Here is a 26157-nt window from a genome sequence, read left to right as displayed (position 1 = left end):
AAGCATTTTACCGGAAGTGTTTAGTGACACATGGAAGAAGAAGCGTAAGCAGGATAAAAGCCTTGCCTGGCGTTCCGGAAGAGGCATTGTAAAAAAAAAAAAAAGGCAGTGAGGTAGACGCCTCAGTTGGGGTCTTGACACGGCAATTGCGGGGTCCTACGGAGAGCGAGAGACGCAGCGAGAGAGTGAGAGAGCGAGGAAGGCGGGGAAGGCCAAGGAGAGAGAGCGGCCTAGAGAGAGAAGGGCCACTCAGGCGGAGCCATGGCCAGGAGCGGAGGTGAGGCACCTGGCGGAAGGGCTTGGTCAGCTCGTGGAGAGGGAGAGCCCACGCCTGTCTGTGGCTTCAGCGGGCAAAGGGGAGGCTCTGGCTTTGGACTCCAACTCCCACCATTCCTGACAGCCTCAGGCCCCTTCCTTTTCCCCCTCAGCCGCTTAAGCGGCTGAGGGGGAAAAGGAAAGGGCCTGAGGCAGTCAGGAATGGTGGGAGTTGGAGTCCAAAACACCTGGAGGGAAGGCCCAAGTTGGCCCATGTCTGTATAATACAGGGGGAAAAGGAAAGGGCCTGAGGCAGTCAGGAATGGTGGGAGTTGGAGTCCAAAACACCTGGAGGGAAGGCCCAAGTTGGCCCATGTCTGTATAATACAGGGGGGGAAAGGAAAGGGCCTGAGGCGGTCAGGCATGGTGGGAGTTGGAGTCCAAAACACCTGGAGGGAAGGCCCAAGTTGGCCCATGTCTGTATAATACAGGGGGGAAAGGAAAGGGCCTGAGGCGGTCAGGAATGGTGGGAGTTGGAGTCCAAAACACCTGGAGGGAAGGCCCAAGTTGGCCCATGTCTGTATAATACAGGGGGAAAAGGAAAGGGCCTGAGGCTGTCGGGAATGGTGGGAGTTGAAAGCCAAAACACCTGGAGGGAAGGCCTAAGTTGGTCCATTCCTGTATAACACATCCACCCCTATGTCCCACCTCACAACCTAAGATCATCCGGGGAGGCCCTGTTCTCGCTCCTGTCAACAGCACAAATGCGTGTGGCGGGGACGAGAGACAGGGCCTTCTCGGTGGTGGCCCCCTGTCTATGGAACACACTCCCAACTGAGGTAAGATCAGCCACCTGCCTCCTAGTTTTTCGAAAGAAACTAAAGGCATGGTTTTGGGACCAGACTTTTAGACAATAGATGCAAACAGCACTTTAAAGGAATGTAACTGGAATGATATGGCTGATGAGACTGTTTTACTGTTTTAACGATGGCTTATGTATTGTTAATTATGCTTTTATGTCTAATTGTGGTTTTAATTTTGTAATTTGTTATGTAATGGCTTCGGAATGGGGCCCATTGTAAGCCGTCCTGAGTCCCACTTCGGGGGTTGAGAAGGACGGGATAGAAATGCGAGAAATAAATAAATAATACAGGGGAAAAAGGAAAGGGCTCAAGGTTTTTAGGAATGGTGAGTGTTCAAGTGCAAAAACACATGGAGGGAAGGCCCAAGTTGGCCCATGCTTGTATAATACGGAGGGAAGGAAAGGGTCTGAGGCTGTTAGGAATGGTGGGAGTTGAAGTCCAAAACACCTAGACGGAAGGCCCAAGTTGGCCCATGCTTGTACAGTACAGGGGGGGAAAGGAAAGGGCTTGAGACTGTTAGGAATGGTGAGTGTTCAAGTGCAAAAACACATGGAGGGAAGGCCCAAGTTGGCCCATGCTTGTATAATACGGAGGGAAGGAAAGGGTCTGAGGCTGTTAGGAATGGTGGGAGTTGAAGTCCAAAACACCTGGAGGGAAGGCCCAAGTTGGCCCATGTCTGTATAATACAGGGGAAAAGGAAGGGGCCTGAGGCTGTCAGGAATGGTTTGAGTTGAAGTCCAAACACATGGAGGGAAGGTCCAAGCTGGCCCGTGCCTGTATAACACATCCACCCCTATGTCCCACCTCGAAACCTAAGGGGTGGCCCTGCTCTCGCTCCCGTCAACAGCACAAATGCGCCTGGCGGGGACAAGAGACAGGGCCTTCTCAGTGTGGCCCCCCCGCCTATGGAACACACTCCCAACTGAGGTAAGATCGGCCACATCCCTCCTAGTTTTTCGTAATAAACTAAAGGCATGGTTTTGGGACCAGACTTTTGGACAATAGATGCAAGCAGCACTTTAAGGGAATGTAACTGGAATGACGATATGGCTGATGAGACTGCTTTAACGATGGCTTATGTATTGTTAATTATGCTTTTGTGTCTAATTGTGGTTTTAATTTTGTAATTTGTTATGTAATGACTTTGGAATGGGGCCCATTGTAAGCCATCCTAAGTCCCGCTTCGGGAGTTGAGAAGGACGGGATAGAAATGCGAGAAATAAATAAATAATACAGGGGAGAAAGGAAAGGGCTCAAGGTTTTTAGGAATGGTGAGAGTTGAAGTCCAAAACACCTGGATGGAAGGCCCAAGTTGGCCCATGTCTGTATAATACAGGGGGAAAAGGAAGGGGCCTGAGGCTGTCAGGAATGGTGGGAGTTGTAGTCCAAAACACCTGGAGGGAAGGGCCAAGTTGGCCCATGCTTGTACAGTACAGGGGGGAAAGGAAAGGGCTAGAGACTGTTCGGAATGGTGGGAGGTGAAGTCCAAAACACATGGAGGGAAGGCCCAAGTTGGCTCATGCCTGTATAATACAGGGGGAAAGGGTCTGAGGCTGTTAGGAATGGCGGGAGTTGAAGTCCAAAACACCTGGAGAGAAGGCCCAAGTTGGCCTATGTCTGTATAATACGGGGGTGGGGAAAGGAAAGGCCCTACTTGATCCAGAAATACGGTAGTTCTTTTATTTTGGAAATTTGGCAGAAAAGGAATGGTCTCTACAGTCCAGTCTTCATCCCATGTTGTTTCTTTTTTTAAAAAGAATCGCATTTGTTTTATTCATGCTTATTTAGTGTCTCACACTTATGCATGGAAGAGGCAAATAAGCAGGCTGGAGCCTAAATGTGAAATTGGAGCACTCTGCAATTCACTAAAAATTGCCACCATGTGATAATCAGAGGAAAATGCTGGGGTCCACACAGATGCTTAGTTCCTTGGGGTGGGTATCGAACTTTAATTCGGGAGAACTGAGCCCTGGTCTTGCACTGGACAATGGGTTCATTTGATTATTCTGTGTTGTGTTAAAGAATGAACAAAACAAAGATTGTAGTGCATTTATATAGAATTTGAAGGCATAGCTGTGTTAAGCTGGAATGTCAGTATTCTAAGACACCTTGTAACACCTTAGTAAAAAAGAGAACTATGTTGGTAGCATGAGCTTTTGTGCATCTGAGGAAGTAGACCTATAGACCACCCACACTGCCAAATTATGGCATTTAACCATCATTGCTCTGTCCTATAGAATTCTGGAATTTGTAGATGGTTGTGGCACCAGAGCTCTCTAACAGAGAAATCTCTTACAACATTACAAATCCCTGAATTTCATGGCATTAATAACTCCAGTGTGTGTATTTGCCTTCTTTTTTTCCTCTTTTTTTTTTGCTATACTGCATTAACGTCTTGATAGAGCTAATTAAGTTTTCAAAGAATACCTTAGTACCATATTTCATTTGCTGGTGATTAATTTGCAGAAAATGTTGAGTAAGTTTGCCCTTATCTTGTAGGTATTGGTGTATTTTAAAGAAAGCAACCTAAGAAAGAAAGGTACTGCCAGTGTTTTGTTTCACCCACATTTTCATGATCCTTGTTATTTAATATATAACTTTACATTTTCATATAAGATAGTGTCAAACAGTTACTGATGTTTTCAACAATAAAGATGACTACATTTTCCTTGAGACAGTACAGTGTTTCTTAAACTGTATGAAATATCAAAATTACCAATGAGGCAGTGAGGGTGAATTTTCCTTTAGTGGAGCTGTATGCACTGTTCTAAGGTATTTATCTTTGCTTCATTCATCCTGAACAATTCTAAAGTATTTGTTCATTGTACTGCATTTTCTGCTGTATAAATAAGCACTGTGTACTCCTTTAGATTTAGAGATTCCAAGAAAAAAAACAGGGTACTTGTAACACATGAATGGCAAAACTGCATTTTTGTTTCGAGGTTGGTTTTGGAAAGTAATTCAAAGACGTGTCTGTATTAGTCTGGAATATCAGTATGTAAAATGATCTTGTAGCACCTTAGAGACTAATTGAGAGAATGAATAGGTTCTTGTGGGTTTTTTTGGGCTATAGGGCCATGTTCTAGAGGCATTTCTCCTGACGTTTCGCCTGCATCTATGGCAAGCATCCTCAGAGGTTGAGAAGGTCTGTTGGAAGTAGGAAAAATGGGTTTATATATCTGTGGAATGGCTGGGGTGGGGCAAAAAGCTCTTCTCTGCTAGGGCTAGGTGTGAATGTTTCAGCTGATCACCTTCATTAGCATTTGAAGGCCTGCCTGAGCCTGGGAAAACCTTTTGTTGAGAGGTGTTCAGATGTGCCTGGTTGTTTCCTCTCTGCTGTTTTGCTGTTGTAATTTTAGAGTTTTTTAATACTGGTAGCCAGATTTTGTTCATTTTCATGGTCTCTTCCTTTCTGTTGAAATTGTCCACATGCCTGTGGATTTCAATGGCTTCTCTGTGTAGTCTGACATGGTGGTTGTTGGTGTGGTCCAGCATTTCTGTGTTCTCAAATAATATGCTGTGTCCAGGCTGGTTCATCAGGTGCTCTGATATGGCTGACTTCTCTGGTTGAAGTAGTCTGCAGTGCCTTTCATGTTCCTTGATTCGTGTTTGGGCGCTGCGTTTGGTGGTCCCTATGTAGACTTGTCCACAGCTGCATGGTATACGGTAGGAAAACAAAAGGTTTTCCCAGGCTCAGGCAGGCCTTCAAATGCTAATGAAGGTGATCAGCTGAAACATTCACACCTAGCCCTAGCAGAGAAGAGCTCTTTGCCCCACCCCAGCCATTCCACAGATATATAAACCCATTGTCCTATTTCCAACAGACCTCACTACCTCTGAGGATGCTTGCCATAGATGCAGGCGAAACGTCAGGAGAAATGCCTCTAGAACATGGCCCTATAGCCCGAAAAAAAACCCACAAGAACCTAGTGATTCCAGCCATGAAAGCCTTCGACAATACATTGAGAGAATGAAGTTAGTAACCGAGGTAGAGAAGATCGGGATACTAAAGTTTTAAATAAATAAATAACTTAAGTTTTTGTAGACCAAGTCTACTTTGTCAAATTCTTGATAATATGAGAAAGTAATTAAATATACAGTGTGCACTCAGTATCTGATAGGATTGGGCCCTGTGAATACCAAGTCCCATTATATACAATGGCATAGTAAAATGGAGTCCTTTATATAAAAGGGCGAACAATTGAAGTGGAAGCAGCATTGCTACTTGCTTGGTATAATATTATACAGGTTATTTTGAGATTTTTTTTTCAAGTGGCCTCCAGGAACACTTGCTGAAGTAAAGATGTTTATTGTACAGATTAAAAAAAAACAGAAGTGCCCCAAGCAGACACTTTAAAGTAGTTGAGGACCACATTAAAATGGTGAAAAGAATGGTTGTAATATTGTGGCTTTGTACTCTATTGTATGCAACTTCCAATACCTGATAATGTTTTGCTAGTTTTTTCCCCTGTTACTATGAATGGGAATGAATATACCACTTTTGTCTCTGAAAATTATCAGAACAGCAATCATTACTCCTTCATTTATGGTTTGCACATTTAAGGGCTGCAAGCGACATCTTCTGTTCTAGTCTGTTCTGTTTTTAAAGCCACTGGCAATTCTTTCTTCTAAGCTAAGATAGTTGGCATTACTATGATAAAGAATCCAGGGAGTTAGCAGTCTAGCAATATCTGAAGGGTCACACGTTCTTCCTACTGCTGTTCATCTCCAAATAGCTAATGCCTCAGATTCTGGGACAATAAGATACTAACTGACATAATTTCTCTAGCATTCTGGAGTTAATAAACAATTTTGCGATCTTCACTATTAATAAGTATGAAGTAGGGCATGGCCATAGTGTATATGAGTTGGAGAGAGAGCGCACTAGCCATAGTTTGTTCCATAGTGCTCCTAGATGCTGATCTCGTGTGTTACCAGGTGAGTAGCAAAGTTGGGATTAAATCTGTAATGAAGAAGATCAAGAGAGCGGAGGGAGGCAAAAAATTAAGAAGAAATTAAAAAGGTACCTCTTTTAGATTCTTGAATTATGAAACAAATACCATGTTGACAGGTTGACCATCTACTATAAAATATTTTATTCTTAGAGATTTAACATAAACCTCAATTCATAGTTAATGAATCTAAGCTATTGTGTCATAGCCAACAGCAGTCAAGATGCCGAGAATTAATTATAGCAACATAGAGGATCTGGATTCTAAAATCAGCTTGATCTTATGATTCCAAGGAGTTGTGATCTCCTCAGTGCATATCAGTGAACAAACTTGAAGTCCCAAATCAAAATTTAATCAGCTTAGATAAAAATGTAGTTTGCTAAACAAAAAGACACACGCTCCCCCAAAAAATCCCAACCTCTATTAGAATCATAGAGTTGGAAGAGACCTCATGGGCCATCCAGTCCAACCCCCTGCCAAGAAGCAGGAAATTTGCATTATAGAATCATAGAGTTGGAAGTTGTTAATTCAACAAAATGCAGAACATTGATAATTTCAGGGCTATATAAAACGGCTTCTAACTCTAGAAGTGTTTGTTGTGTAGAACAAACTCCCATTCTCACTAGTGTTAGTCTCCTGTCCCTAAGACACTGAAGTGCAACATGATCAATGACTGGCACAACACAATGATATTTCAGGCTGTCCCCTGATAAAAGTGGTTTCTAGGACAAAATTCAGGGTGATGTTCCTGACACATTTGAGCTTGGAAATAGTGTAAAGAGCATGGCAAGTGGGATAGCCGTTATAAAGAATTGTATCACAGCTGAAGTGTATGCATGTGAGAAAACCTTTGAGTGCATATCCATTATAGTTATTACTTGTACTGTAGGAGGAAAAAGAAAATTTCCAGAGAACAGTGCTAACATTAGCTGGGATCATGTGTCTTCTTCCACTGGTCCATCCCCACATGGGGTGCTCCAACCCTTAGAAGCAGGCAAAATGGCTTTTATTTGATTCCCCCATTCTTCTGCAGCTCTCCCAATCGTTGTTGCGTGTCTTCGAGTCCTTTCTGATTTGGCAACCCTAAGGGAAACCTATCATGTAGTTTTCTTGGCAAGATATTATTCAGAAGGAGTTTGCCTTTACCTCCCTCTAAGGCTGAGAGAGTGTGATTTGCCCAAGTATGTTTCATGTCTGAGTAGGGATTTGAACCCTGTTCTCCAGAGCTGTAATGCAATACTCAAACCTCACACCATACTGATTTCCTATTCCACCCCCTGAAGATCATCTACCTGTATTGGGTGAAAAGGACTCCTGAGGAGAGAGGGAATCGGATAATATTGTCTTCCTTTTGTGTCCTGCTGGTGGAATTCTGTGTCTGATTTCAGTATGGTACTTAAATGGAAGAAGCCTGTTTAAGATCCAGGGATCAGTGATGGAAGCCAAAGTATTGGGTAGCACTGGGGGTGGGTTGAGGGGTAATTGTACTGTGGGTGGCGGGTTGTCGAAGTATGTGTACATGTATATGTTTGTAATGTATATGTTGGGTGTATTACATTTTTAAAACAAATAAATAAATAATAGGCCTTTAAAAGCACTCATAGAAACTTCAGCAACTAAACTAAAAGCTCTCTTCTTAGTAATCTAGAGAAAGCACTTACCAGGATAATATTTTAAGGATGCTCTTTCTAATTTTGTGACTGAGCGCTCCCTCAGGCACACCGTAGCTTCAGAGCAACAAAGGAATTTCTTTCTTCACCAGCTATAAGAAAAATCCAGGAGACAAATCCAGGAGACAGCGTACGCTAATCTGCCTCACTTCTGTTGATCTGAGCCATGCATTTGATGTAATCAGTGGAGTGGGACTCTGAAAAATTCGTAGATGTTTCCAAGTTAGTTAGCCTTATCTCATGTTTCCATGGCAATGTGCATAATACTCTTCTGCTTGACATAGCCATGTATGATAGTTTTTAAGGGGAAGCTAGAGTGAAACAGTACTGCAACCCCTCACTGTTCTTTTTTATCTCTCTGCTCTTCAAGAGCCTTGCAGCCATGCTGAGAAACATTTATATACAGAAATTTCATTGCTCTTCATTGACAGGTAAAGTCAAGTGTAAAGTTATTGTTCTTCCCGTTCACATCTTAAGTTCTGTTGTGGCTAGTCTTAATGAAATGATAGTTTAGAGGCATTTTAATATTACTCACAAGATTGTCTTCATTGCTCCATTCTTTTATGACAATACTTTCAGAAGCTCTGATGGGAAGGATTCTACAGCATTGAGCATAGATACATATCAGAGGAAATTCTCTGTGATGGCACTCTGTTCTCAGGGGCCCAGATGTTTTCTAACAATGGGTGCAAGGGCATTAACCTGCGTCCTTTGGATAGAGATAGGAAGAGAATTTAAAGAAATGCTTGATATCACATTGGGCTGGTGCGCAGACGGCTTCATCAATTACAAGAAGGCAGAGTAGATATAAGAGGGGCAATCATTACCTCCTATTTGAAGATATTGAAGAGCACTTTTGATAATATTAGGATTTGACACATTAATTAAATGTAACCTTGTCTTAATTCCAAAAATACTTTGAAATATGTACAGGTTTGGTTTAAATAACATTTCATTCCCCCATGCTTATCCTGGAAGGACCATGCTCTACTTCCCTTGGTTTTTTTCTCACTTTTATTTTTAAAAAACTAAACTTGTTTCCCATTCTTTATTATTTATATTCCTTGGCTGTTTTAGCCCCCCCCCCCCCCCCCCCCAAAAAAAAAAGAAGTCCTGTTTTCAAACCTGCACTAGGGGAAATTGAGGGTATAAATTAAGCAAACACAAAATCAAATTATAGTTTGACTTTCAGCTTATCTTCTGGTCTCTCCAACTTGAGTTGAGGAGGGGAAACATGGCAGAATTATCCACCTGCCAAGAAGTTGATAAATTCTGGCATCCAGTTCTGACAATTCCAGCTTTATAAAGAAGTATGTGCGCAAAATAGACAGTTGCTATTTCTATGCTGTTTCCTACTTGCTTGCTATATGATTAAGTACTCAGAATGTAGTGGCAATATAATGAATATTTTCTGTAGAACTTGAATATGTGTTTTAGAGCAGTACTTACCAGGCCATCTGAGGTGGAGAACTAGCAGTATTTTTTTCTGATGTGCTGTACCCCCATTGGGTGCAGGATTCTTAGATGTTTCCAAGTTAGCAGGAATATAAGTTTCCTGGAAATTTGTCAGGACCAACAGCCAATGGCTTGAGGAGTGACACTGATCCATTTACCAGCACTTTCAATAGCACTTCAAAAGAATTCAACTGTCATTCCAGCTCAGGTACTATGTGAATGGAAGCTGTCAATACACTGGCATTGACTTTTACCTTTTTGAAAAGTGTGCACTGAAATAACAATGCACAGGGAAGAAAATATACACTGCTAGGAATGTGATGTTGCAAGTAATGTGTGTATACTTCCTGGTTATTCAAGGAGGGGAGACTGGAAGAAGCAGTTAGGGCTCTGCAGGTCAAGGCATTGAAGTGGCAGATGAAAAAAGGGAGGCTGTTCAGTTCTATATGGGAATTAAAGTTGTTGAAAGTTGTGCATATGTGGGTCTGCAGTTTGTGGTGAGTTGAACTTATAAGAAGTGCACATTTTTAATAGACGGATAATTAAATTTGCTGATTTAATCCTTTTCTCCCTCTCTCTTTGCTTCCATCAAGACTTACTCATACATTATCACATGATTTTATGAAGTCTGCTGATCTTATTTCTGAAGAGTTGGCTGCACAGAGGAGAAGTTTTGCACTGCTGCTTTGGATTGCTGTCATCACTGTGACACCTTGATCAACCGACACCATGTACTGCCTCCAGTGGTTACTGCCTGTTCTCCTCATCCCCAAGCCCCTCAACCCAGCCTTGTGGTTCAGTCACTCAATGTTCATGGGCTTCTATCTACTGAGTTTCCTGTTGGAGCGGAAACCTTGCACAATCTGTGCCTTGGTCTTCTTGGCTGCTTTGTTCCTCATCTGCTACAGTTGCTGGGGGAACTGTTTCTTGTACCACTGCTCTGGCTCCCAGCTGCCTGACTCTGCTCATGACCCCAACATAGTGGGCACCTAAAATGTTCAATGGTTGCAAACTCCTCTTTTTTTCCTTTTCTTTTAAAGGGACAGTTTTATGGGAAGGAGGTATTCTAAGGCATATGATGGGAGTACAAGCAACCTGTCTGTATGTCTGGATTAAAGTGTTTCATTCATTATCACCTGCACTTCCAAAATTTGCCTGTAAAATTGTACAAAGTCTGTTCATAGTGATAACTGACATTGCTGTCTGCCCAAGGGTAGCTTTTCTTCCCCCTTCTACCTTCTGTATTGTCTGAGCTTGGTCCTTCCATTTCTGGTTTGGTGGTGAAGACATCTGTTGAGTACTGCCTGACACTGGAGCAGCATTGATCTGACTCCTTTCCTAGATTAGGATGCCGCTATTAGCCTTCTGGAATGTGTCTTCCAGTTCTGTTGAGAGAATTGGAAAGCCTTTTCTCCATCTTGTGTTTGATAAACAGCCAGTGATTGTTCTTCTGAACGTCTGAGAGGGAACTTGCAAATGACTAATAAGCTTGAGAGCTTTGTGGAGCCAGAGGCTGCTGATTCATCTGACCAGGCCGAACAGGAATGTGTGTACTGCCAGAAAGCTTTCCAAACTATTTATCTGCCCAGATCATAGCTCAAAAATTCCAGCGTCGTCATGATGCCACTTTTACAGCACAGGTGCTGAAGCTTGTCTCACCCCTTCCCCCTGCCAAAAATTTACTTGTTTACAAAGGTCTTAGGTTGGGAAGAAAGCATGCTTTGCTGTAATGTTGTGTCCTTTTTACCATTTTTGCTTTTGAATTTTAAGCTCTCGGTCTTTTTAACTTGGAAAGGAAAAGGGAGTGCAGGGGTGGGGTGGGATGGGGGTTGAACGTGCAAGTATTGAAATGAGATGTATGGGCTACTTTTCACTATTGAATTGGAGCTGACATTTGAACAACATATTACTTGTTTCTTTTTTCACTTTCTCTGAAGTCAAGAGTATTATTTTGTTCACAAGCAAATGACCCATGGCTCAGATATATGAGAAGAAAGCAACAGACGGTTTGACTGCAGATCCTTATGTGATTTCTGCAAAGCTGTTTTTTATGGTCCCAAGATCATAGCTTTATTTTTCTCCACATACCTTCTTTCCCAAGTTTAGCTTCTTTTCTCTTGCACATCAGCAGTTTTCAGAGAATCGTATCTCTTCTTTCTTCCATAGGGAATGATTGCTTGTGAGAAAAATAACTAGCCTTTGGAGGAAAGCAAACATTCACTTTTTTCTTGTAATTTTAAAACGTTATTTTCTTGTTTTGCCACTCATTTGGCTTCGCACAATCTTCCCTGGAGGAGTATTGCTGAAAACTTTTTTTTTTCTCCAAGGGAAAGCAATCGTGAAACTTCTACAGAGAATTTTTATTTTATTTTTTGTTTGTTCATTGCACAGCTGTTCAACAGGTTTAATAAAGCTTTATAAACTTTGGTCTGTGGACTAGTGCCATTTGTGATGCAGTCACTCTTGCTGGACTAAGGCCTCTGAGTTGGTAACAGTTTAACTCCTTATTTCCTTCATTTCTCCCCCAACATTTCCTTTTGTTTCCAGGGTAATTTAATAGCAAGATGAAGCAAACAACTAAACATAAACAATTCAGGAGTTTTGATGTGATAGTCCTGACATTCACCAGCTCATCATCTCAAAATGCTCTATTTGCCTTTTCCCCCCTAAATTAAAAAAAAAAGTAAGAACGTAGATGTTCTAGGCAACAGTGTGCAGCCTAAATTTTCGCTGAAGTTTGTGGTACTAAAGAATTTCCCTGCAGAAAGGTTGGGAGGAAAAAGAGAGATGGTGAAGGAATAGAAAGGGAGCAGTGTTTAGACTGGTTGGGTTCCATGCCCCTCTCTTTTGTGACAGCCATGTTAGCAGATATCTTTTAAGAACATGTCTCGGTAGTGATTTGGCAAAATCTGAAAGCGTGGGACTTAGTGGTTTTATTAAAACTTTCACTGCTTGCTTGATATTTCAAAGTCTACTGTAGTTATGCACCAGTGATGGCTATGATCACTATTATGTGATGGCAACTATTATGTAATGAAATAAGGTATTTAAAACTTGCCAGTAGCTCATACATATAAAACAAAGTAATCCAAATTGGAAATTACTGGAGCCTAGATGTTACCTCTGTGTAGGATGGGGCTGACTTTGGCATATCCACTTAATCTAAAAAAACCCTATTTTATTTATTTATTTACTATATTTATATCCCGCCTTTCCTGACCCCGAAGGGGACTCAAGGCAGCTTACAGATAGGCAACAACAATATACAATTAAAATAAACATTTAAATTGAATTAGGATCAAAATAGAGATACATTATAACATTTTAAAAACATTACAATCACTGTAAAACCACGCTATCCGCAATCATAATCCAGATCATTCCGGTGAGCTATTAAACCATTGTGCCTCTAGTGACAACTATATATCTGATAGTACCCTAAAACTACATACTTAGTCCTTTAGAGGAATATGTTGTGCTCCAGATCAGATGGGGCACAATTGAAGTAAACAGATGAAGTGTTCATAAGCAAGACAGGCGTTAGCCCTGATTCAGCCTATTGCAATGCCCAGGCAGGGCACTGGCTAGAAAAGAGTGTTGTAATGTCATGGGATTAGTGACAGATGACAGAGGCCAATTCTGTATTAGGTGAATGCCACAAAGTCTTGCTATAAACACATCTACTTTTGCAGACATTAAATGGTTCCAAATATTCAGCATAAGGCCAGGTAGCAGAGATCTCACCATTTTGGGGGCAGGAGTATGGGTTTTGTAAAGATACAGAAAACTAAGATGGTTACTCATGTCAATTTCCCCTCACTGGACACTGAGTGTATTTTCTGTAACACTTCCTAGGGTCCAGAACCAAAGCACTTAATTGTCACAGGCCCACACTGATGGGGACCACATAAAATAATGCTGCTCACAGTGGTCTGCAGTCAGTGGTGGTGTGAAGTGAGTTTCCAATAAAGAAATAATCCATTGTAGGTAATAGCAAAAATATGATGTTGGTTCATGGCATATGGGGTAGGTGGAAATCCTGCCCGCCCCCTGCATCAGATAGCTTTAAAAGCAGTGATGTAGAAAACAGGCTTAGTAGCAATTTTCCTGTGTTGGTTTGGAACACTGTCATAGTGTGCAGACTGATAGGTGGTGCAGGCAATCACTTTCATCTTCTGTTTTGTTTCTGTAGATGAAAAGGTTTCCTTACTGGAGCAGAAAAAATATGGCTCTTATTTCTATCTGGGGTAGAAGTCTCCAATACGGGAGGAGTCCAGAAAGGGAAGTGGGGGAGAAGGGGAGTCAGAAATTTGTGTAACACTAGACTTGTCCACTCCAGTATCTTCTAGCCAATTCATGCTTGCAACCATGAAACTCCCTTTGTGTGTTCCTCCCACATCACAGATTTATTATTAGTTCTATCTACTTTACTCTTTGTGGTTTTTCTCTTTCTATTATCACAGTTCACTTGGTACTCAATAAAAGCATTCTTGTGCTCAGTTTCTCACCCAATAGAAATTCCCTTGCCATTTGTTTAACAAGGCAGTTCAGCAGACCATTAACGCTTCACTATCAGAATTTTGAAAAATCCACTTTAAAGCAACACTTCTGAAACCGTCCTCTCTCTTAGATTAGGAAAGTGGAATGGTTCTCTCTTTGTGATAACAGGATGGATTAAATGAAAATATTGTAAGATTCTCTATTTGATTCTATTGATATGCTCTTTTAAGTTGGCATGTCTTCCTCATGAAAAGATCTGCATTTATAGAGCATGTGCAGTCTCAGGCACAACCAGAGTGTGGCATTCACAGTCTAAATGAAAACTGTCTGCAGAATCATACCGACCTCTGTTTTGTATATCATCAACTGCTTTGCAAGAAGGTTGAGGCTATAGCACCTAATATTCCTTTGTTTTTAGATATACTTTAGTCTTCTTTGCTTATTCTTAATTTGTATTTTCCCTTTTTAAAATTGTGCAGAAGCCTGCATCTTACTTCCTATAGGGAAGGTCACAACTCATTCCAAGATTCATTACTTATACTTGAAAAGAAGAAAGGGACCTTTTGTTCTTCGAGGCAAGAATAAGACAGGTTAAAATAGGCAAACTTACTTACTCCCCCTTTATGCATTCTACCTTTCAGAGGGTGGCAGGCCCCATCTATCAACATGAACTATTTCTTTCCTGTGAATGAATGACAGGGCGATTCTTCTCTCCTGGACAGTTCAGCAAAGTTTCTGTTTCCAAAGCTGAATGGTTTAACAGATCACTATTCACCCATTACTAAGTAATGGAGGACAGGGAAGAGGCTGTAGCCACAGTCTCTTCATAACCTTGGGCTTTCATTTAGAAAGAAGCATGGACTTCCTTATAATGATAATTTTATCATAGCAGACATAGACTAACTCTTCCTTTCCCAAAACAATATCCATGGAATTCAGAGATACCATATGTCCTCAACTATAATGCAACATCAAATATAATGAACACCTCAGTTTTGAAGGTGCACCTTACAAAAAGATGGATTTTTCCACCAATGTAATGTGTCCAATGATGTAGGCATAACGCAACAGGGAGGCAGGCAATGTGGCCATTTGGGAAGCCATGCTCTTCCATCAGGTGAAGTCTGACAAACTCACCAGCCTCACACAGTTCTCAACTGGCCTCATTCACATGGCTTTCAAAACCAAGGGGTTGTGAGTTGAAGGCCTCATGAATGAAACCTCTTGGATTCACCAACCTCTGCCTGATGGAGGGGCATGGCTCTTCCATCGCCGAGATTCACCAGCCGTTTCCAACTGGACTCACCCATGAAGTCTTTAAAATTGAGGGGGAGATCTTGAAGATCTCAAGAATGAGGCCAGTTGGGAATCACATGGTTCCGAGCCTCAGGGGTGGGCAGGCAAGAAACTCCCAAGGGTAGGATGCATGACTGAGCCCTGGCTCAGAGCTTCCTGCTTCTTTGGTCAGCAACCCCTCCATGGCTAAATGGCAGGAAAGTCTGGGTTGACAGCTGGGTGCTCCTCCTCCTGATGCCATGGAGTCCTGAGACTAGCGCAGCCACAGTTTATGTGAGTGATTTTAACGCTCAATCAAATCTAATATGCACTTCAGTATTGGCAATGTAATTTAATCAAAAAGGATGTGCATTAGACTCAAATGAATACAGTAATATTCACAATGATCCCAAGAGAGTGTTGACCAGATATTGCAATTACCACCACTTGAGGGGCAATACAATCATGGGATAATATAGCACAATAGTCTATTTTAAGAGAGAAAAAGCATATAAATAAATATATCATTATATTATTATATAATAAATATAATAAAAATAGTCTACTGCTTCTCCGTAGTAGAGGGAGGCGGTTTCTCATTCTTTCGGTAGCATAACCATCAGGAGTAGTCATTTATAGCTGTAGGCCAGTGGTTCTCAATCTGTGGGTCCCCAGATATTGTGGCCTTCAAATCCCAGAAATCCTAACAGCTGGCAAACTGGCTGGGATTTCTGGGAGTTGTAAGGCAAAACACCTGGGGACTCACAGGTTGGGAGCCACTGCTGTAGACCTTTTGAATAAATCTAATCTCATTTTAATCAACCTCACTATAGGATTTTTCTGTCATGCTGAGGAAAATTCTTCCCCATGAACAGAATCAATAGTACAAAGGGACATTTGATGTGCCGAAGATGGTCAGTGGGAAGGCATTGTGGAGCTGTAGTCCAAATCCTCTGGAACAGCAATGCTTACTTTACCCTGAACCATAATTTCTGCACTCCAGAGTGAAATTTACTTACATAGTAGTCATAAGCTTCTGAATGGCCCTTCGAAAACAAATAGTGCAGATTCACTTATTAATGTGAACACAACAGAAACAAGCACAGTAGGGCACCTGGGAACCGCTTTTGCTTAGTGCTTGGACACCAGTTGTATTCAAACCCTATCTCTAGATTGCCAAGTACCGGCAGTGCTCAAGTTACGAACAAGTTGGGTTCTGTTGGTTTGTTCTTAAGTTGAACTTGTAAGTCAGAACAGATACATAAATATTTAAGATTCTATGTGTTTTTAGAAATGAAATAGCTTCAAGCTTCTTAAATTTCATTTACAGTACTTTTTTTGGACTTCTGGTGCCACTTCCGTGTAACTCCAGCCAAATATATACATATCTTTTAGTTTTGGAGAGCATAAGGAAGGATCAACACCCCATAATGTTTGTTTTGCTATCTGTGCCCCTGTTCAGGAGATTTCACCTCACTTTCTGTCCCTGTGATAATTGAATTTTGAAAAATTTGGCTTGTTCTGAAAACAAGGATTAATGATAAATCTTCAGTAGAGAAGCCTTTATCCTATAATAACTCTTTCAGGAGTGAATTTCCCTTCCTAGGGGTAGATTCCTCTCATTTCTGTTGTCTCTCCTTAGTTTTTAACTACGAGTCATTTGTAACTTGAATGTTTGTAACTTGGGGACTGCCTGTAATCAAATGCTAACACAAGCAGTAAGATAAATTCCTTTCGGAGCCAAGTAAGATAATCTCCTGAAGGCTCATCAGCCAACTCAGTTTAAGATTAGCAACTATCCTGACCTATGACTTGTAAAGGATTACAATGTCATGCACTGTGAATTGAGCTTGGTAGGAGTTGGGGGCAGGTGGTGATAGGCTAGAAATATGCAGCAAGGGACAATTTCTGGAAATACTGATTATCTGTTAGAAAGAAACCTCACAACTTCCATTAAACAAAATAGTCAACCCTCCACATTTACAAATTTGACATTTGTGGATTTGATGATTTGTGAATTTGATAAAAATGTTATCTCTGGGAGTCTCAAAGTTCTTTAGTGCAACTCTATTGTTAACTTGTACAAGATGTTGATCATAGAGTCATGCTAGAAATTCCTAAAGATGACACTTTTTAGGTCCTCCGGTGCAATCTAGCAGAAATTGATCACAGAATCCTGCTGGAGAAACTAGATATTCCTACAGTGATATTCTCACAGGTAAAACAATAGCAATTTATTGTTTGTGGTTTTTCACTTTTGTGGGATCTTTTCCACATCAGTCAATCAATGCATTGTTAAATACTTTGATGCTCAGCATGCCCATCCATCTCTATGCTAGAAAGCAGAGAATCCACTGTCTTCATTCAAATGAATGAAGCAAGGTATGGCTAACTCATAATCATAAGAATTTGGGAGGACATACGGCATTACAGAAGCTGAATGGGAAGCAGAGAATCTGTAATTATCTGTAACCCTCCTGTCTCGTTCACATTCCTTTCAGAGTGAATCCCTGGCCGATTTGCATGAGAATCATTGCCTGTTTCTCTAATCACAGATCTACCCAAAACACTTTTGCTTTCCCCCACAGAAACACCAGGTCCTTGTCCTCGTCCTCAGACGCTTAGAGACCGGTCTGTAATTATTGAGGTCCAGGCTATCCAGCGAAGGCTTTTTCAGCACTGCTACTTTTAAACAGGATAGAAAATCCCCTCCCTGAATGATACGTTAATAATTTGTTGTATTTGAGATTGAATTGTGTTTCCTCCTTAATGAAGAACACAGCTTGTCTTCCTTACTTGTCCCAACAGTTTTTCCACATCAACAGTACTCACCAATTGAAACTGATCCAATGTAATCCCACTCACAAAGTTGCTGGACACCTTGTTGGCTTCTGCTCCAATGACAACATCTAAGCTGGTTCTAAAGCATCACAGTGAGCTACTGAAGGTTATAATAAAAGATCTGGAGGAGAGGGTACCTAAGTTAAGCCTCTCCATTAGCCTTCAAAGGTGCAACATTTTAACAGGCCCTCCATCCTTGCAGAGGTGGTTTGTAGCTGTGATACTAGCCCTGAGCATAAAATGATCTGTCCATGACAACTTGGAGATATAGATCACTTCTCCTACAGATCCAAGCTGAAAATTGCACAAAAGGTATAGAATCATAGAGTTGGAAGAGACCTTGTGGGCCATCCAGTCCAACCCCCTGCCAAGAAGCAGGAAAATCCATTCAAAGCACCCCGACAGATGGCCATCCAGCCTCTGTTTAAGAGCCTCCAAAGAAGGAGCCTGCACCACACTCCGGGGCAGAGAGTTCCACTGCCAAACAACTCTCACAGTCAGAAAGTTCTTCCTAATGTTCAGATGGAATCTCCTTTCTTGTAGTTTGAAGCCATTGTTCCGCATCCTAGTCTCCAGGGCAGCAGAAAACAATATTGTTCCCTCCTCCCTATGACTTCCTCTCACATATTTATACATGGCTATCATATCCCCTCTCAGCCTTCTCTTCTTCAGGCTAAACATGCCCAGCTCTTTAAGCTGCTCTTCATAGGGCTTGTTCTCCAGACCCTTGATCATTTTAGTCGCCCTCCTCTGGACACCTTCCAGCTTGTTAACATCTCCCTTCCATTGTGGTACCCAGAATTGGACACAATATTCCAGGTGTGGTCTAACCAAAGCAGAATAGAGGGGTAGCATGACTTCCCTGGATCTAGACAATATTCTTCTATTGATGCAGGCCAAAATCTCATTGGCTTTCTTTCCTGTCTCGATCCCTATGAAGAGGTGGGTAAGTAATCATAGGCATAATCACAATTTGGAAAGGTGTCCATGTATGAGGCTTAATTTGTTTCTAGCTTGTAGAATTTGAAGCAAGGAGTACTTACCAAGTTTCAGCTTCTATCACAGTGTTAGCTCATGTTTAACTTGTTGTCCACGAGGACTCCAAGATCTTTTTCACACATACTGCTCTCGAGCCAGGCATCCCCCATTCTGTATCTTTGCATTTCATTTTTTCTGCCTAAGTGGAGTATCTTGCATTTGTCACTGTATGTCCTGGTGAATGCGTCGATCCAGAAACCAACTGAGATAGGCCCATGTTTGTCATGGATACCATGAACTCCCAAGCTGCATCTGACAAACTGACCTCCAGTGATATGTGCTCTGGTTTCTGATGTCTTCCTCCACAGCAGACTCTACATGTATAAAGGAGTGTTAGCATGACTAGTGGCAGAGCAGTGCATGAAGGTGGCAATGATGTTTGAACAATTGTTTTCAAAAGAAAAAAATAGCATGTCTGTATGAGTATTTTAGAACTGTTTCCTTGGACTGAAAAAAGGCAGGTTTATTGCTAATTGTACACAAGAAACCTTAGGGAACACCTCATCTGTATGGCACCTCCTTCCAGAGATATTTGTGCTAAATGATATGTCCTAGTTTCTTTGTATCATGCTGTCTCAGTGTTTTTCTACATTTCAAGGAAATAGCTGCTGGCAGAAATCTTCTTTTACCTTTTCTCCAAGTAGAAATGGATGTACCAATTAGGCAATCAGTCCTAGTTACAGAGACTTGCAGGGAAGCTATTGCTGCGGAGAGCGATTCCCTTTCATTTTGTATGCTGCTTTAAAGAGGGGTGTGTAGTACAAAGCATCAAACATTTAGAAGATGAGTGTGGCTCCTTTTACCAGCCTGCCTTGATCAGAGGAATAAGAGGCAGGAGCCAAGCAAGTCAAAGTCAGGAAATCAATGACTGAAAATAAGCAGGTGCAAGTACTTCCAGGCCCCTGGCTTTTCAGAAGGGAGACTTTGCATGAATAATTATACAGGAAGTGAACAACAGGATTGACTACCTTTCTAGTACAAATGAAACGGAAGGAAACTTCTCAAGGCACATGCAATTCCAATGGACTTGTGAATTGACTCAAGCAGAAATTCCTAAGAACATTTCCATGAAGTTTCTGGGATGCTGGGAGTATACTATAGCTTTGTGCCGTTTCCTAAGATGCATTTAGACACGAGGCTGTGCTCCCACTATGTTACACACAGTCTCCACATAACTCTAAAAAAAAACCCAACAACTATACAGCAATATGTGAGACGTGTTTCTGGGAATTTTGGGTGTTCTATGGTATTTGCTGGATTTTGATTCTAGGATCCATGGCGGATACCAAAATCTATAGGTGCTCAAATCCTGTTCTAGACAATGATGTATTAAATTGACACTCATAGAATCATGGAATTATAGGGTTGAAAAGGTTGACAAATGCCATCCAGTCCAACCCCTGCCATGCAGGAACATACAATAGTTCCTTATTTAAATGGCAAACAATTCAAATGAGTGTCAGGGAGGAGGCTACAACACTTATGCCTATATCACCATAATGCTTGGCACATGGCAAAATCAACATTTGCTTTTAGGATTTTTTCCCCTTTTAATATTCTAGAGCCATAATAATATTTAATATTCTAGAGCCATAATATGGCAGTAGTAGATTTACAGTACCACCTCTGCAGCTCTGAAAAACTATCCTCTATGCACAACGATCATGTAGGCTGATTGAGAAGGTAATTTAAATTTAGCATTTATATATCTCAGATGCTTGTTATACAGCAGCAACCTAATATTATTCCTTATTTATTGAACACTTGTAAGACTGTTACTGTGCAAAATCTGTAATTCAAAACCTGTCATTTATGAAATTGCAGGTCAAGCATATTCCACAATCATTGATCACTTGAGAATTCCATGCTTAAAATATAGAAATCCTCCAAGAGACATACTTCTGAGGCTGCCCTCTAACCCTTTTTAACATATGGGCCAATTGCCAGTCTAGACCATGAAAAATGGGAAATCCTGACTCAGTTCAAGCATCATACTCTGCTTTAGCTGCAATTCTTCCTTTGCTAATGTTTGCTGGTGGAAGAAAAAATGCAGCCAGGCTCACTTCAAATCTTCTGAGGCAGCCCAGTGGAAGATGTTGCTGACCTGTTTTAGGAGTGAGGCTGGATCTCAAAATGAAAAATGTAGCAACATGCAGGTGAGGCTGCAGAGTTCAAACCCATTGTACAGTTGGCCCTTCACATTCAAAGGTTTGACTTTTGTAGATATGGTTATTCATTTATTGGTTTAAATGGGTGTCTAGGAATCTCTAAATCAGTGGTTCCCAACCTTTTTTGACCAGGGACCACTTTGACCAGGGACCACTCTCCAGCATTAGTACCAAAAGGGTTACGAATCAGTTTTATATTTGATTTGGTTATTTGGGCTGTTGATTCAGAAAATTGCATTGGATAGACCACATCAGCTCTAGTTTCTGATACAGAACATATTCCATCCAGTAGTGATCATCCACTGGCCCACAGAAAACCATATTTAATAAGCCTCATCACTATAAGAGGGTTTCGCAATTTTTGTTGCAACAGTATAGTAATGGCACCACGAGATGCAGAGCCAATCTTAAGAAATGGGGCTACAAAGTGGAATCCACGACATGCGAGTGTGGAGAAGAGCAAACTACAGACCACCTGCTGCAATGCAACCTGAGCCCTGCTACATGCACAATGGAGGACCTCCTTACGGCAACATCAGAGGCACTCCAAGTGGCCAGCTACTGGTCAAAGAACATTCAATCAGCTACCAAGCTTGCAAATTCTGTGTCTTGTCTGTCTGTTTGTTTTTGTTAAAAATGTAATACAAATGTCTGGTTGCTGATGACACGATAAATAAAAAGAAATAAATAAATAAGTGTAGTAATGGCGAGGCCATAGACCATATTTTAGTTCTTGTGGACTACTCGTGGTCCTCGGACTACGGTTGGGAAGCATGGCTCTAGATCCTCCAGTTTCTGTGGTCCATCTCTGGCAGATGCTGACCATACAATTATGCTGAAGGATCTAGAGACTTTTAGAGAGGTGTTCTCTCAGTTGTTGTTGGAAAAGTCCTTTGAAATTTGTGATTTTTCCACTTTCAAAGAAGCCCTGTGCCCCTAATCCCAACAAATGTTGAGAGCTGATTGTAGTGCTTTTATTTGGCCATTCAGGTGAAGTGCCCCATGACAAATGCTGGACAATTCTTCGGTCTCATGTAAAAATTTCCTTTATATATTCTTAAAATTGAAACTTCAGCCAATGTACTTTTGCTGAAATTACTTCATATATACAATTTAGAAAAAAAAAGTTCTCTTTTGCCATTTAGTCATTTCTTGAGGCATATATTTTAACTTGTTCTGTTTGTGTGCATTTGTTATTTTCTATTTTAAAATAATAACAGCCAGATAAAGCACAACAAGTATTGTGGATTTGTGTAATCCATCATAATAAGTTGGATGCATCCCATTTACAGATCTTAAGCCTGCCAGTTAAAGATTCAAAATACAGAAATGAGATAGCATTGCTGACTTGTCACAGACAGGGTGTGTGTGTGTGAGAGAGAGAGACATCAGAGATGATGAGCTCTACCCTTCATTACAAAGCAGTATCAGAGTGCATGCATTGGTAACCTCAAAATCACCTGCAATTCGTTGCATGCTGGGCTACGCCTGTACCATGTTTAGAAATTCCAATTAGTTCAAAATATGGTCACTGGTACATTTAGTAGTGAACATATTATACCTGTCCTATTTACTCAAATCTAAGGCTCACCTTTGTTGGCTAAATTACTTTACCAAAATTGGGGTGCACATTAGATTCATGTTATATGGTAATCTTAGTGCTGAGCCAAACCAAAAGGGAAAGTTGTTTGAGGAGCTGCACTTGGAGCTCCTTTTTGAGGGCCACGATCTCTTATTTAATTGCCATTCCTCAATGCTATGGAACCCTGGGATTTATAGCTTGGTGAGGCATCCGCATCCTTTAGCAGAGAAGGTTCACAACATTGTAAAATGACAGCCCCCAGAATTCCATAGCATTGAGCCAGGGCAATGAAAGTAGATTCATTCTACAGCATAAATGCACCCCAGGGGTTTCTTTTCCATTGCTGGAAGTGTTAGTGTTCTAACACTTTTGTTTTTAAAGAAGGAATTCTAAGCATGTAGCAATGGTGATGCACATCTTTTTCACCAAATTACAAAGAGTGCACTTTGTTGGTTTCAGGGTTTTGAAAATTGAGGTAAACATTAGATTTGTTGGCGCATTCGACTCGAGTTAATACAGGTATATTAAAATCATGTCAATGGCTGCCAATTAGTTTCCAGGCGAAATGCAAAGTGTCGGTTATTACCTCTAAAGCCTTACATGGTCTGGGTTCAAGTTACTTATGGGATCACTTCCTTCCATATGATCTTCCAGGTACGTTTAGGGACGTTTATTCCAATCAACCAGAACTAGACTAGCAATGGTAATCCAGATGACTTTTTCTGCAGCCACCCCTACATTGTGGAATGACCTGCCGGAAGAGCTCTCACAGATGAGTATGCTGTCTGAATTTAAAACAGCAAGGGCTTCTTATTTTCCACAGGCTTATCCAGATAAATATTAAATTATGAATTTAAATTGTGTACTAGTTGTTTTAATATATACTGAGTGTATATGTTCTTTCAAATGGATGTTTTAATTGGATTATATGTTTTAAACTTATTGTATATGTTGTATTTTAATATGTTGTTGTTTCCTGTCTCAATCCTTATGAAGAGACGGGTAAGTAATCATAGGCATAATCACAATTTGGAAAGGTGTCAATGTATGAGGCTTAATTTGTTTCTAGCTTGTAGAATTTGAAGCAAGAAGCACTTACCAAGTTTCAGCTTCCATCATAGCATCTTGAAACTGAAGACAGGCTGGTCTCTAGTAAATTAAATTTTCAAGAGACAATTTTGACACTAGGTGGCAGTAAGCAAACCAAGAAAAAATACTAGAGTTGTGCAGTATAATTAGGTAAGAACCTTCATATTTATAAAGGTGAAACATATTCAGCTTAGAATATCTCCGTGTCAAGGGAATCAAAAGTCTCAGGTTTTGATCTCTTGGGGTTATAGAAGACTGCCAAGGACTGAGCTCTAAAAGCTGTCAGATAAAGCAAATCATACCCACAAGGTTTAAATTATTCTCCCCACAGTCATGAGAAAAATTGAATCCAGCCGCACATCTGGCGCAGCAGTCATATTTGACAGGTGTAGGGAAAGACAGGATGAAAGATCTCTGTTGTCTGCTAAGATAACAGCTAGCATCCATTTTATTAAAGCAGGAGCCAGGAAATCACAAAGTGTTCTGAAATCTTAGGAATTGGCTTTAGGTAGAATGACTGGGTGCAATGGCATCACTAGTGGAGTGTAAGGAGCACAAACCACTCCAGGTGACACCAACAGAGGGGATCATACCCAAATTACTGTCTGTAAAAAAATTATACTGCGTTTCATAGAAACATCCCTATAGTTAGATATAACCACAATATATATATATATTCATATGCCCAGTTTGCAGGTATTGATACCTCTCCCCCCCCCCCCCCGACTAGAATTTATGGTGATTTACTTTTTGTGCATGTGCATGTGCTCTGGTCATGGATGTCATTATTGCCCCATTACCATGTTTTCAATAATTGTAATTGGCTTCATTTGCACAGACTACAATCACATGCTATTATTTATATTGCCACTGTTGTTGATTTTGTCAACTTTTCTGGACTTTTAGCTACAATATTGTGGTTTGGTAGGAGAGGAGGTCCCTAGAAATGAGTTATTGGCATGGGTGATACCAACACCAGCGATGCCTCTAGACTGGGAGATAATAGTCCATTGCTTTTGTTTTACCATTTTCAAAGAATGTAAAGGGATTTAGAGAAAGGGGAGTTGAAGTAGATAGCTACTCTGTGGTGACAGCAGATCACACATCCTGATGAAAAACTAAAACCTTTGGAGGCCCTCAAACACTGGTCATGAGGAAGAACTTCTGGAAAGAATATTATAGTTGTACATATTTTCTTGAGAAGACAGGAAAGCTTAGAAAAGACAATTATGCTGGGGGAAATGGAAGGAAAAAGGAAGAGGGGCCGACCAAGGCAAAATGGATGGATGGTATCCTTGACTGGCTTGACCCTGAAGGAGCTGGGGGAGGCGATGGCCGACAGGGAGCTCTGGCGTGGGCTGGTCCATGAGGTCATGAGAGTCGGAAGCGACTGAACAAATAAACAACAACAACATATTTTCTATTTTTACAATGCCAACTTGCAAATACAGCCTTGTGAAAAATGACACTGTTTTGTTAAAGCATAATGACTATGGGAATACATTAATATGCATGATTGTAGCCTTTGATGGTTTGAATGTTGCGCAATCAAATTTTACTGTGGAAAATGAAGGACTGACTAAGCTGCCTCTACACTTTTGTGCAAGACTGTTTTTTCTATTTTTAAAAACAACCCTATTCTGCCGGGCATATTATTTCAAACTTCTTTTTCCTCTGCCAGCATACAATACCAACTACTATACCTGTCCCTTGGCCTATTCCTCATAAAAGACAAGCTGAACATATAATGGTGCACATCCACAGCACACTGAAGCAGCTACCAGAAGCAATGGTGGAATCCTGTTCCTGTCATAAATCTGTCAGTCATGGAAACCAACTGGTGACTTTGGGTGAGCCACTCTCAGCACCAGAAAACCCCTTAGACTCACCATGTCAGCTACAACTTGAAACCACCACCACAAGGAATCTGCTTTACACCATCACAATTCACATTTATGTTCATTGGACATTTAAGCAGAAGTCCAGCCAAAATCTAATGTTTTCAGGGGCACATCCCTCCCCCCATTTCTGGTATGTGTGTGTGTGGGGGGGGGGAGGGGAAGGGAGTAAAGAGAACTCTTTCCATACATACATTTTTATAGGCATCTGCAGTGGCCCCCATCTCAGCTCATTCTCTGCACTCTGGTTATATCAGCATAGGTCAACTTATTGCCCTTTCTTGAAGTAACTGAAGGAACTGATAATTATAAGCTGACCAACATCACATGTGGCCTGGGACATTGATAGGGAACTTACCCCCAAATTATATTGTGAATGAGAGCCAGTATGGTGTAGTGGTTTGAATGTGGGACTAGGACACTGGAGACCAAGGTTTAAATCCCCACCCAGCCATGGAAATCCACTAGTTGACAATAGGCAACTCATTCATTCTCAGTATTACAGGAAGACAAAGATGAACTTCCTCTGAAAAACTCTTCCAAGAAAACCCCATGATAGATTTTGTTTTAG

At 41.1% G+C, this 26157-nt stretch overlaps 1 protein-coding gene across 1 annotated transcript; it reads left to right on the top strand.

Moving 5' to 3' along the window:
• The first annotated feature begins 92 nt into the window (after window positions 1–92).
• BLCAP (BLCAP apoptosis inducing factor) lies at window positions 93–11621 on the top strand. Its single transcript, XM_060772212.2, has 2 exons — window positions 93–277; window positions 9789–11621. The coding sequence occupies exon 2, from the start codon at window positions 9925–9927 to the stop codon at window positions 10186–10188; it is 264 nt and encodes an 87-aa protein (XP_060628195.1). The 5' UTR covers window positions 93–277; window positions 9789–9924; the 3' UTR covers window positions 10189–11621.
• Window positions 11622–26157: the final 14536 nt, after the last annotated feature.

This window comes from Anolis sagrei, chromosome 4 (assembly GCF_037176765.1).
Source record: "Anolis sagrei isolate rAnoSag1 chromosome 4, rAnoSag1.mat, whole genome shotgun sequence".
NCBI classification, from domain to species: Eukaryota; Metazoa; Chordata; class Lepidosauria; order Squamata; family Dactyloidae; genus Anolis; species Anolis sagrei.
This window is presented reverse-complemented; position numbering and strand designations above follow the sequence as displayed.

Coding starts and splice junctions, on each gene's coding strand:
- BLCAP (XM_060772212.2), top strand. CDS start 9,925: ATGTACTGCCTCCAGTGGTTACTGCCTGTTCTCCTCATCCCCAAGCCC.